Source organism: Dama dama, chromosome 2 (genome assembly GCF_033118175.1).
Source record: "Dama dama isolate Ldn47 chromosome 2, ASM3311817v1, whole genome shotgun sequence".
In the NCBI taxonomy this organism is placed as follows: domain Eukaryota; kingdom Metazoa; phylum Chordata; class Mammalia; order Artiodactyla; family Cervidae; genus Dama; species Dama dama.
In genome coordinates this window covers 41,254,091-41,267,483 of record NC_083682.1, presented here as the reverse complement: position 1 = coordinate 41,267,483, position 13,393 = coordinate 41,254,091, and the positions used below count along the sequence as shown (strand labels likewise).

General features: G+C 47.9%; 1 protein-coding gene across 1 annotated transcript in view; it reads left to right on the top strand.

The window, feature by feature from the left end:
• The first annotated feature begins 4,446 nt into the window (after nucleotides 1-4,446).
• Nucleotides 4,447-13,393, top strand: part of ME3 (malic enzyme 3) — a 223,588-nt gene continuing 214,641 nt past the window's right edge. The window contains exons 1-2 of the mRNA XM_061120201.1: nucleotides 4,447-4,505; nucleotides 4,854-5,051. Of these exons, the coding sequence (XP_060976184.1) occupies nucleotides 4,869-5,051 (183 nt within the window). The 5' untranslated portion in view covers nucleotides 4,447-4,505; nucleotides 4,854-4,868. The remainder of the gene's footprint in view (nucleotides 4,506-4,853; nucleotides 5,052-13,393) is intronic.

The following is a 13,393-nucleotide window of genomic DNA, read 5'->3' as shown; positions in this document are numbered from 1 at the left end:
ACTCTTTGTGATCCCACGGACTACACAGTCCACGGAATTCTCCAGGCCAGAATACTGGAGTGGGGGGCCTTTCCCTTCTCCAGGGGACCTTCCCAACCCAGGGATTGAACCCAAGTCTCCCACACTGCAGGGGGATTCTTTACCATCTGAGCCACAAGGGGCTTCCCTGTGGCTCAGCTGGTGAAGAAGCAACTTAGCATGCACTCAAAGAGGTCACATAAAATGCCCAAAGTCACACAAGCTCATCCCTGGTGAAGTCTGGACTGTCTTAATGCAAAGCTGTTGCTTTTACCACTTTGGTATGAGCTTCCTTTGAGGCTCAGAGAGGGAGAGCACCTCAGTGAATCATTTTAAGAGAAACGGACTGTAAAAGTGCAAGAGGAGAGGGATTTGGGGAGCATGTGGATGAGAGGCAAACTGCTGCAGGTAGAGGAATCTGAGAAGACTTGCCAGAGAATGTGGTGTTTGAACGAAGCTGAAGGACAAGGCTTTAACAGGCAGGTGCTGGGAGCAGAAGAAACTGCCTGAGCAAAGACCCCGAGTGCAGGGCATGTAGGTGGAGTGGTGAGGATGAGGACAAGGGGAAATAAATGTTCATCCCCTTCTTATGTAAACAACAGAGTTGGGGTATCTCTAAATATTCCTGGCAGCAATGTGAGTTAAAGAGTTCACATTTGTAGAATGTTGCATAGAATATTATATATTTGTGAAGCAATGGGGTTAGCTGAAAAGTAATGAATTTTAATGCACCTTCATTTTTTTAAAAAACCCATAGGAAGGGTCATTAAAATCTGTTTATAAAAGACAAGTCATCCTGCTTTGAGACAGTCAACTGAACTAAAACCCTAAGCTGCTTTGACACTCTTTTACCAACGCACCAAATTTGTTTTTAACAAGTCCAGTTCTTAGAAAGATATGCACAAATTTGATTCATATATGTTTTATTTAATTCATCAGACTGAACTGTGTTCTTGGTGTTAGGTACTGTCCTAGGTACTAGAGATGCAAAGAATCATAAATGGTGGTTCCACTCCTCAAGGAACTCAATATAGTACTGTAGAGCAACAGATAGATGTGCAAACTCTGGGAGCAGAATGAAATAGTACAGGTCCTAAATGCACTGGGAATATGGGAGCCTTGGCTGGGGAGGATGGGAATGGGGCTCCTTTCCTTCCCCTCCAGGGATGGCATCACAACCACAACTTCTGACAGGAGACAGTACATGGGATGTGAAGGCAAAGAGACTGAGACAAATTTTATAGGGACTCATTAGTTCTATCTAGTGCGGAATCAGCCCACAGGGACCACAGTGCTGGTTTGCTAAGGAAGTCAGAGTAGTATGGAGCTGAAAAAGTTCTGAAACATGCCCATAGCTCTGAATCTGGCCCTTGTAATCCTATGTTCAGCTCTAAAAGTAAGGAAGACTCTAGGAAACCAGAGAGGGAAGCCACACCTGCCAGTAATAATTGTGAGCAGTTTCTGAGCATCCACTCCATTGCAAGCACTTTCCTATAAAATGAGTATTATATCCAGACTAGTAGTAGTCACTAGTTCCCAGGACTCATTCTCCCATCCTTCTTTTAGTAGTAGACGCCCCCACTGAGCTTTAGCAGAGGGTGTTCATGCCTTTCCTGCTAGAGACAGTATTCCCAGGCTTCCTGGTAGCTGATGTGACTGCGTGACTTCCATTTCACCTGCAGAACGGGAGTAGATGTCATGTAAGCCATATCTACATCGTTTCCCTAAAGCAGTGCCCCCAACTTCCTCTTCCCCCTTTCCACATTCATGCTTCTGCAGAAAGATGGACAGCACCCTAGAGAAAGAACCTGGGTCTGAGGAACAGGGCAGCCTGTTCGTCACTACTTTCTGCCGCTCCACCTAATGAACCTGCCTTTAGCACCTTTTTTTTTTTTTTTTTTTTTTTAACTTGGCCAAAGATCAACACCCGTGATAGAAAAGCAATATTGTTAGATTTACATCTGGGTTAAGAGAATATAGCACATGTGAAAGAATCTTAGACATAAGCTGCATGTGCTCTTATGAACAGATGTTATAAAAATTACACTGGCTTATTTGGGAACACTTGTCTACATCCTGGTTTCTAGTTAAGTTTCAAATGACTGAGGTTACCTATGCAATGTCCTCCAGGTGAGAAAATGATCATTGTATTGAGGAAAGTTAGACTCATTCAAAAGTTTTGGATGATTTGCTGTGTGTCAGGTACCAAAGATGGAAACTCTCTCTCTCTCTGTCTCTTGCCTGTCAAGATGTTTGCAAAGATTAGCAAATATAAAAACAGTGTTGACAGGAAAGTATCAGTTAAAAATACTCTGGGTTGCAAGCAACCAAAAATCTGACTAAAACAGGTTTAAGGGGAAGAAAAAAGGATAATTTATGTGTTTATGTAAATGTACAGTCCAAGAGTAAAGCGGACTGCTGCTGCTAAGTCGATTCAGTTGTGTCCGACCCTGTGAGACCCCACAGATGGCAGCCCACCAGGCTCCACCGTCCCTGGGACTACAGGCATTTAAACCCTACTGAATTGGAATTTCTGTAGTTGGGGATCTGTAAATCTGTATCTTGCCCCTCACCCCATCCCCCTACCAGGTAATTTCAGTTCTGATTTGGAAAGTACCGTTTTTATATAGATTCAGTTCAGTTCAGTTGTGTCCAACTCTTTGCGACCCCATGGACCGCAGCACACCAGGCTTCCCTGTCCATCACCAACTCCCAATATAGATTACTGAACTGCAAATAGGAGACTGGACTGGAAAGGGGAGAGAACGAAGGGGGAGATGGTTGTTTCTCAGGGAGAGGAGGGAATCCTGAATCCAGGCAAGGGCAGCCCAGAGTCCTAAAATATCTATTTGGTACTCAGAACAGAGCCAGAGCGCACATTCTGAAGGCTGCTTACACGGAAGGTTTGAAGGGGAGTGTAGAGGACCACACCACCTGTCCATCAATCTGAGGGTGCACAGTCCAGGAAAGTGACCGTCACTTCTGTTCCTTCACCCAACAGCTATTTATTATGCAACTATGTACCAGGCATCTTCCCAGGCTTACCAGGCGTCTTCTGCCTGCCAAGTAGGAGACACAGGTCCCGTCCCTGGGTTGGGAAAATTCCCTGGAGAAGGAAATGACGACCCACTCCAGTATTCTTGCCTGGAGAATCCCATGGACAGAGGAGCCTGGCAGGCTACGGACCATAGGGTGGCAAGAGTTGGACATGACTTAGTGACTAAACAACAACAATTGTACCAAGGCACTGAGCTAGAAGTGAGGATACAGGGGTTTACAGGCAAAGAGCCTTTCCCCATGAAGCTTACATTCTAAGGGAAGACAGACAATAAACAATTAGAAAAACAAGCTAATTACTGGCTGTGTTGTTTTAAGAAAGGAAAAATTCCCTCATGACCTAGGGGAGGCTGACACTGGATGGAGTGGAGGAAAGGTGTTCCAGTTGAAAATTTAGTGGAGACTTGAGAGCAGGAACATTCCAAGCTCTTAGCAAGTGCAAAGGCCCTGAGGTGTGAGGGAGCTGGCTGGGCAGAAACACAGGGAGGAGTCTGTGTGGCTGGAGCTCAGTGAGAGGGAGACCGGAGTAGAATGAGGAAGTCGCAGCAGCCAGGATAACTACGGGATAACACGTGAGCACCAAAGAGAGTCTGGGTTTTACTTCACACCCACTGAAAAGTTCGTGTTGAAAAGGGATTTCCTGGTTACTCTCTGGAAAACATCTACCATTAATTCAGTATTGAGATAGACCCCCAAGGTTCTTATCTGGCCCCAACAAGTCATGTCTTAGTATCTGGTGACCCTGTATTAGCGCTGTCCGCTAGAACTTTCTGCAAAGATGGAAATGTTCCATTATCTGTGTTGTGCTGTACTGAGTCCCCCAGTCGTGTCCGACTCTGCGACCCCACGGACTGTAGCCTGCCAGGCTCCTCTGTCAGGCCCAAAGCTACTACGGACGGGTGGCTTTTGGGCTTGTGACACGTGGCTAGTGCACCGAAGGAGCTAGACTTTAAATATTACTCCATTTAAAGTAGCTTGTTTAAAGGTATAGAGCCACGTGAGGCTAAGGGCTATGTACTTGGCAGCCCAAGGCAACGCCGAGCTGGGTGCCCGAGGGTTTTAACTCCTTGTGCGGAAGCCAAGGGCCTTCTCCCCCAAATGCCGGGACTGTAAGAAGGTCCACTGATCCCTAAACGCTGAGCCCGCTTTGTGCGTTCGCCTTCTCAAGAGAGAGAGGCTCGGAGCTCATCGCGAGCTTCCTTTATAATCAGCGCGGAGGCACGCGCACGCGGCTGCGCGGCGCCCGCGGGGAAGCCCGCACGGCGCGCAGAGGTTTGGGGACTCGCCTTCCAGGGCGCACCCGCTTCCGCGCTCTCGCGGCCGCCGGCGCGGTCCAGCCATTGGCGAGAGGGGAATAACGGCCCCGCAGCGTCTCGCCCCGCCTGCCCCGCAGCGGGGCCGCGTAGCCAGCGGCTCCCGGCGCAGCACAGGTGGGCTGGAGAAGCGGGGTGGACCGAGGCGCGCCATCGAGCGGACTCGGAGGTTTGAGGACCCTCCTCGCCGCGCAGTCGCCGCTGCTTCTCTGCGGGGATGGAGGCGGGCGAGGCGCGGGCTGCCGCCCGCACCGGATCTGCTTCCTGAGCTTGCTTTCGCTCGCCCCGGCTCGCCCAGGCCTGAGCCCCGCCGCTGAGCCTCGAGAGCCGCGCGGGTGGCCGCGGGGGAGGGGGGCGCCTGAGCCCCTGCGGGACCCCAGCCCTCTCCCCGCGCACGCGTCCCCGGCGCGCGCGGGTCCTGGCCGGCCCGAAGGCCACCCTGACCTTGCTGTCTCCCCGTGCCAGGTCTGCGCCAGGACCATGGGCGCCGCGCTGGGCACGGGCGCGCGGCTGACTCTCCGGCCCGGCCGGGCCTGTGGCTCTGTCCGGAGCTGGGCGCCCCCCGCGCCCGCCCGAGGCTGCCACTCCAAGGCCCGCCCGGCGCGCCCTGTGCCGCTGAAGAAGCGGGGGTACGATGTCACCAGGAACCCGCATCTCAACAAGGTAACCGGCCGGGAGGGTAGGAGGGCCCAAGCCGCTCTCCCGGGGCTGGCGGGATGGGCGCCCCGCCCCCGGGCCCCGGGAGGATCCTCCCAGACGCCCTTCCAGGGGAAGCTTGGTGTAACTCGGTTTGGCTTTTTAGCGCCCCACTTCTGCTTGGAAAGAGGTCACCAATAATGCGGGAGCCTGATTTCTTCACGAACAAATATAGGCTGGGTTGAGATCCTCATAGCCATTCGGATTTGGAGTCATCTCGCCTTGATGCTTGCTGATTCTGTTGATTTGGGGCAATTCATTGAACCTCTGGCCGTCCAAGTTTCCTTATCTGTAAAAGCTATACAGTTGGGTGGGGAGTGTTGTGAGATTAAAGAGAAAACAGAGATAATGTTCTTAGCACAGTCCCTGACACCCAATGAGAACAAATATCAGCTAAGGTTATAATTACTCTGAGAAAAAGACTTTTAATTTGAGCCAGGACAGGAAAGTCTAGAACTATGGAACATTCAGACCTTGGAAAGGCCTCAGAGAACCTAATTCAAACCCCTCCCTTTACAAATGAGAAAACAAGGCAAAAGAAATGACCAAGGTCACCAGCTCCTTAGCTCTGACTCTGCCACTGAAATCTTGGTCTGGATCTCCCGTGCTTGGGTCAAATTCAGCCCACTGCTGACACGGTGCTTAAGGCACACATATTTGTTTCTGGGAGTGGAGTTTAGTATCATTGATGTTAAAATTGAGAGACCTAGGTTTAAGGCCTGTCACCCAAAATGCCTCATATTAACTTAGGGCTTTCATTTGATTTCTCTGAGGTTCAACTTTCTCCTGCTTAAAGTGGATGTTATGACAGACCCACCATCCCTACCACATTCAGCTATTGTGACAATCATGAATTTGAGTTTGATTTTGACAGTATATAAAGTGCTTGGTAAAGAAGCAGTTACTGCAAGATAAAATTCTTTATAAGTTCCTTGAATCAGGATTGTGAAATTCAAGTGAGGAAATAGTTGTGGAAAAGGTGTTTTTGAGAAATAGGAACAATTATTTAGATGCTAAGTATTGTTTCCTGCAGAATTAATAGAAGAAGCTAAGAAAGAAAATTTCACTCTCAACCTCCACCCATCACACCATGATCCCTGCTACCCCCCTCCAAGAAACCCTAAATCCTTTGCGTATTACTACTTTGGGATAGGTAAGGTGTTTTATGAATTATGACTTACTTTCTTGGCAGGTGTTAGGAAACTCAAACTAGCCTAGCGAATAAACCTTCTGTAACGAAAGGTCCAGAGGAAGAAAGCACTGCAGGCAAGTTTGACTCAGCAGTCCAGACCGCATCCTTACAGATGCAGGTTCTCCGGCTGCCTGCTCGGCTCTTGGCTCTTGCGTTGTCAGCTGCATCTTCAGATTCCATCCGGGAGAGTCTCTCACCCCATTGCTGCCACAGGCCCCCATCTCCTGTTCTCACATCACACCATCCAGAGATGGAAAGGCACTGGCTTCTGGTAGCTCATGTAGAAGAGAAAGGACACTTTCTCTGAAGGCTCAGGAACGGAGTCTTTCTGTCCCGTGGACTCTAATTGGACTTCCTTCTACTCTCAAACCGATTACTATGACTTAAGTCAGTCAGCATTCACCCCTGAATTTAAAGATGGAGTTTAGGTTAGGGGTACCCATACCAGCTGGTTTAGAATAACACCCAACCCCATCCCAAGTAAATCTGTGTATTGTCATCCGAGGGAGAAAGGGTAGATGCTGGAAAGCAAGATAATAAATTCCCACTACTGACTCCAGTTGTTTTAACAATAATAGCTTTAGAAGGACTAGCGTATTCGAATTAGCACTTAATTTTTATGAATAGTTTTTAAAAAAAAATGAAAGAAGGACTTGAATGTCTTTTTTTAGCCTTTAGGTTTATGGTTTCCTGAAGGCATTCTTGCCCTTGTCCTTTGTCCCTGATGTAAATTTTTTTTTCCTCCTAAGTAGGATAAATGGGACGTTATCCATAAATCTAGGGACTTGACCTTTTCATGATGTTAAAAGAGTTTTTGTATATCCTTGAAGTCAGCTGATGCTAGTCTGGGCTGAGAAGAGTGTCTAGGGTGATGCTGAGAGAGCCTGTGGCCTCCCCCACTTGCCCTTGGGGAGGGAAGGGAGACAGTGGCGGAAGCAACCCTGCCTGGGCACTGCCCCGCATTTCCTCCTGAGGTGCAACCCTCTCGCTGTCCTGCTGACGTCCAGCGCTCAGGCAGTCTCCAGGGAAGGCTTGAAAGCTTGGCACTTTCCATCAGCCAGATGGGGAGACTTGCTGAGTTCAACAGAACCACTGAGGTTATCACTAAGAAAACAGGGGAAGGGTGGCTTCGAAAGGGAGACATCCATAGTGGGTGGCCCTGCGGTGGATTTCTTTTCTGCTAGACTCGGAGCTCCTCCAGGGCAGGGACCAAGCTTCCTGTGCTTGTGGCTGGCACTGGGCAGTCCCTGAAGGCTGTAACGAGGGCGTAACCATGAAGACTAACATTACGTTCTTGGAACATGTGCACTGGTTTTGCCTCCTGCTTTTGTGGGCGAGGCATTTAAGCTGAAGCTTGAGGGCAGAGGGTCATCAGGAGATGGAATTCTCCTAGAGAAGAGCTACTAAACAGGGCGGGCATCACTGCCATTGTGCAGTCACAGGGTCTGGCCCCAGCAATGTTGTAATCTCACCCTCTGATCTGTGATGACTCTCATTAGCCCCTCTGCCCATGTCACACCAGTGCTGTGAGGATCCTGGGAGAGTCCTGTGAAATCAGTTTGGAAAACTGTGAGACACTAAATATTAGGTGATCATTTTGACAAGTTCCAGAATCAGGGTGGGAGGTTCCCTTAGATATGACCTAGCCTGAAATTGTTCAAACTTCCAGTCACAACCTATGAAACATGGCATTATCTTGTGGATCTAACCAGCTTTTTTTTTTTTTAAATTTCAAAGAAATGGGTTACAATATGATTAAGAAATAGTAAATGTATTAAAATTTAATAAACATAAGTATTACACCAAGTCACCATGTGAAATGCCAACTTTCGCTGTGGACTATCATTTTAAAATGACAACCGTTATAAAAACTGTTGTTTTCATCCAGCCTCTTATTTTCAGATGAAGAGACAGGGTGAGAAAGTCAAGCGATTTCTCGCTTGAAAGAAAGCCACAGAGATTGTCAGTGGTTGCAGAGGTGGGCAGAAGCAGCCCACCTTCTGATTTTCAGTCTGCTGAATCACAATGACAGTTCTCATTCACATCAGTTCTGACCGACTTAGACATATTCACGATGATAGCAATTGGAACTAGATGATTCTGAGTTCCCTACAGGGGTCTAGATCTTCTGAATGATTCACCAATACTCCAATTTCTATTTCCTTTTTTAAAACAACAGTATTGTGCCTTTCTTCTGAAATTTACATAATGACTTCTTCTGCTATCCATGTAGATGATTGTGGCAACGGAGTGACTCTTTGGTTACACATTACAGAATATCAGCAACCTTTTCCCTACATGAAACGGGAAATGATCAAGCCCATTTTATAGGCTGTCTTCATAGGGGGAGTCACCTCCATCCTGTTCATGTGGCAAGTGAGCCCCCGCAGCATTGCTGCCTCAGCTTACCTCCGGCCTCTTGGGAAGGGCTCTGCTGTTCCCACGCCCCACACTAGACTCGAGCCCCCACCCATTTGTCTTCTCACCCCTTGTGTTTCCTTTTGGTGCTGAGCGTCATGGCTGGTGGTGTGACTTCCACCCTAGACCCCGAGCACCTTGAGGACAGAGACTGTCTTGTCACACAATACTCTACATCTGACTTGACATGCTCAATAAATATTTGCTCTTTGGACGATCTCAGTCGAGCCCTAACCCCTTTCCGCTCAGCTTTATGAGCCTTAATGTTACTGCTTTACAGTTAGCCCAGTGCTCTCGTTGCCTGGAGACATGTTTACAAGCAGCCCGTTGGGAGGAAATCCACCTACTTGATCTTGATCTTCCCAGACTTCAGCACATTTCACTGCAGGGGTGTGATATTTCCCAGGCTGGGTCAACCACCTCCTTTGACCCACGTGCCAACAATGATTTTTATCATATGCTTCCACTGAACCTTCACCTACTTCTCTGCAGTTTTTTTCTTTGTGTTTGCTTATAATAGCTTTATGAATGATAGCCCAAGTCTGGAAACAACCCAGATGTGCATTAACCAGTGGATGGCTAAGCAATTTACAGTACACCCGTCTAATGGAATGCTCCATAGCCATGGTGGGAAGGGGGGGGTCAACTGTTGATTCTCTGCTTTTTTATTTATTTTTTAATCTCTGAGCTTGATGAATGAATGAAAGAATGAATGAAGGGTGCTTGGTCCAGTCACTGATAATGGACCAGTGCACTTCATGCAGTGGGCCCTCCAAACTGCAGGGCATGGGGACCGCCTTTCTACGTGGACTACATGCATTTAGACTGGTGGGTGTGGAAGCCCTGGGGGGCTGTGCTGCGGTGCTGGGCCCACAGGTTTCAGCTCCATCCCTGCTGCACGCAGTGGTGACTTCTTAGACTCCTGAAATGATCAAGCCCATTTATAGGCTATATTCATAGGTGGAATCACCTCCATCCTTTTCACGTGGCGAGTGAGCCCCGCAGCCTTGCTGCCTCTGACACAGCTAGGCTTTGCCTTTGAATGAAAGATGTTTTTGTTCTGTGCCAGTTTAGAACTTGATCTTGCCTCCTTTGGGTTGGGGGGAGTCTGTCATCACACACTTACCTCAATGATCAATCAGGAGGTGATGATCGGGAGAATTTGAGGTTTCTTGGAGATGCTGTTTTCTGTTCCAAAGGCAGATGACATAATATGTCTTCTTGAGACCTCTGCTTCTGATGTGATGTTGGGTTGGGCTTCTTTGATAAATATGAGGACCTCCTGTTCTCTCACTTCCCTAATATTTTCTTTAACTCAACATCCTTTTTCTTTTTACTTGCTTACCAATTTAGTCTAATGCTAACTAAGCAATATATCCACACAGTCACATGTTGATGTGCTAGTTATGCATGAAAATAAATGCATAACTATTTTAAAAAAAAGCAATGCATTATTAAGTAAACATCAGTTCCATGAGCAGCAGTTTGTTCTGGACATGCACCTCCTGTGCAGTGACTCGGGGCATTGAAGCTCAAGTCCTGTTCAGATATTTTAAGAACAAACGAGCAGAGGCGGGTTGGAATGAAATCCTTCCCTGTCAAATACTGTCCTGGCTCTCTGGGATTGATAACATTTGGTGTTAGGGCTTTGTGCTTGAAACAACTAAAAGAACTTACATTCATTAGGCTAAAAGGCAACTTTTACAAAGCAATCCCCTGACTCAGAGGCTTAAACAAGATAAAAGCCTCTTTCGCTCATAAACAAGTCTGGGTGGGCAGTGAGCAGGTTGATACACGGCTTGATTTTGTTGCTCTGCCGTCCTCAGTGTGCATCTTCCATTTCATGGTCCGGGATGGTTGCTCTCGTCTCTGTCATTCATTCTATACAGAAGCAAATGTGCAAGGGAATTAGCAGAATTTGGACGTTGCAAATATCACTTTCATTCACATCCAGTTGGCCAGAGTTGGTCATAGCTGCAGGGGAACCAGGGAAACACAATCTTTAGCTGGGCACCCATATATCCTGCTAGAAATTCTACACCACTAAGGAAAGAATGAGTGGATATTAGGGAAAGGGCTACAAAATGCTTATCTGAGATTTTAACTTGATTTACTGACAGTTTTATCCCACCCTTTAAAATCCATCAGTTTCTCTACATCTCCTCTACCAGCAGCCTTGTTCACACCTTCATTATCTTGTGTCTAGATTAGGCAGAAGCCTTCTCATGGGTCTCCAACTTCTAGTCCTGCTCCTTTCAATCTCCTCCTCTATGTCTGTTAACCATGCTTTGAGAGGCTAAAACCTTGCACGCGTCCTTGGCCACTCTCTTTCAGGCCCCGTGTCCAATTCACCGGGTAGCCCTGCTCCTCTATCTCCAGACCACATGTGGAATCCGGCCTCTGCTCACACCACAGGTCTCCCACTGACCTAAGGCGCTGCCATTTCTCAGCTGGATGATTACAGAGCCCCCTAGGTGGTTCAGTTCAATCAGCTCAGTTGCTCAGGCGTGTCTGACTCTTTGTGACCCCGTTGACTGCAGCACACCAGGCCTCCCTGTCCATCACCAGCTCCTGGAGCCTACTCAAACTCATGTCCATCTCACTGGTGATGCCAGCCAACCATCTCATCCTCTGTCATCCCCTTCTCCTGCTTTCAATCTTTCCCAGCATCAGGGTCTTTTCCAATGAGTCAACTCTTTGCATGAGGTAGCCAAAGTATTGGAGTTTAAGCTTCAGCATCAATCCTTCCAATGAATATTCAGGACTGATTTCCTTTAGGATGGACTGGTTCGATCTTCTTGCAGTCCAAGGGACTCTCAAGAGTCTTCTCCAACACCACAGTTCAAAAGCATCAATTCTTTGGTGCTCAGCTTTCTTTATAGTCCAACTCTCACATCCATAAGTGACTACTGGAAAAACCATAGCTTTGACTAGATGGACCTTTTTTGGTAAGGTAATGTCTCTGCTTTTTAACATGCTGTCTAGATTGGTTATAGCTTTTCTTCCAAGGAGCAAGCATCTTAATTTCATGGCTGCAGTCACCATCTGCAGTGATTTTGGAGCCCCCAAAACTAAAGTCTCTCATGGTTTCCATTGTTTCCCCATCTATTTGCCATGAAATGATGGGACCGGATGCCATGATCTTAGTTTTCTGAATGTTGAGTTTTAAACCGATGTTTTCACTCTCCTCTTTCACTTTCATCAAGAGGCTCTTTAGTTCTTCTTCGCTTTCTGCCATAAGGGTGGTGTCATCTGTGTATCTGAGGATACCCTAGCTGGTATTATTCTGTTTCTCTTGTTTATCTTCCCCACAACAGCCAGTGTGATCCTTTTAAAACAAAGTTTGATCACATCACTCCTCTGCTCAAAACTCTGCAGAGTCAAAGTTCTTACCATGTCCTGCATGATTTGACCCTCTCTGACCTCTTTTCCTACATTTCAGTCTCACTGCCCAAATCAAGCAGGCCTCAGATACTCCAAGCATGCTCCTACTTGGGCTCTTTGCCCTGGCTCTTCCTCTTCTAGAACACACAGCCCCTGCATAGCCACGTGGTTAACTCCCTCACCTTCTTCAAGGCTTCTCACTTTCTCAGTGAGACCTACTCAGACCACCCCATGGGAAGCTGTAAACAGTCCGTTCAACTTTCTTGGTCCCCTTCACATGATCTACTTTTCCTCCATAGTATGTGGAGGGAGTAGACCAGAGATAGGAAAACCCAGCTTCAGTCAGCATCTCCAGCTTCCTAGAGCTCCCACCCTGGAAGGCCCTGTCTCTGCTCTGAACTTCTCTGAGCCCCCCATGCTGCAGCCTCCCTGCTGAAGACAAGGCTTACCATATTATGGACCCCCACCCCTCCCATCCACAGGTGGAAGCCTTACCACTAAATGTAATGGTGTTTGATGGTCGGGCCTTTGGGAGGTAATTAGATCACAAGAGTGGAGCCCTCATGATGGGATTAGTGCTTTTATAAAAAAAAAAACAGAAGGGAACCCCTGCTCCCTTTCTGCCATGTGACAATAAGGCAAGAAAATGGCCATCTGCAAGCCAGGAGGATGGTCCTCAGCAGGAACTGACTCAGCTACACCTTGGTCTTAAACTTGGTCTTTGCTGTGAGAAGTAAATTTCTGTTGTGTAAGACACCATTTTCATACTGTTCATGGAGTTCTCAAGGCAAGAATCCTGAAGTGGTTTGCCATTCCCTTCTCCAGTGGACCAGGTTTTGTCAGGCCCTAATCAGCAGGGACATGCCCTTCAGCCACTCAGCATAGCTGGATGATATGCCTGGCTGTCCCACTGCTGGTCCTCATTAAGTGTTTAAACCTTCACCAGCCATTGGGTATCAGTCAGCATGAGGCTAGGGGTTGAGACAAAGGCCCTGCTGGAGTGGCTGGGCAGGGGATATGGGGAAGGCTGGAGCTGATGTTGGAGGACACCCAGGAGTGGAGGGCACCCCAGCCTCACCACTGCTGTTGGCTGCCCTGGGGCCCCACTGATGCTGAAGCTCTAGTACTTTGGCCACCTGATGCGAAGAGCTGACTCACTGGAAAAGGCCTGATGCTGGGAAAGATTGAGGGCAGGAGGAGAAGGGGGTGACAGAGGATGAGATGGTTGGATGGCATCACTGACTCAGTGGACATGAGTTTGAGCAAGCTCTGGGAGATGGTGATGGACAGAGAAGCCTGCCGTGGAAAGAGTCGG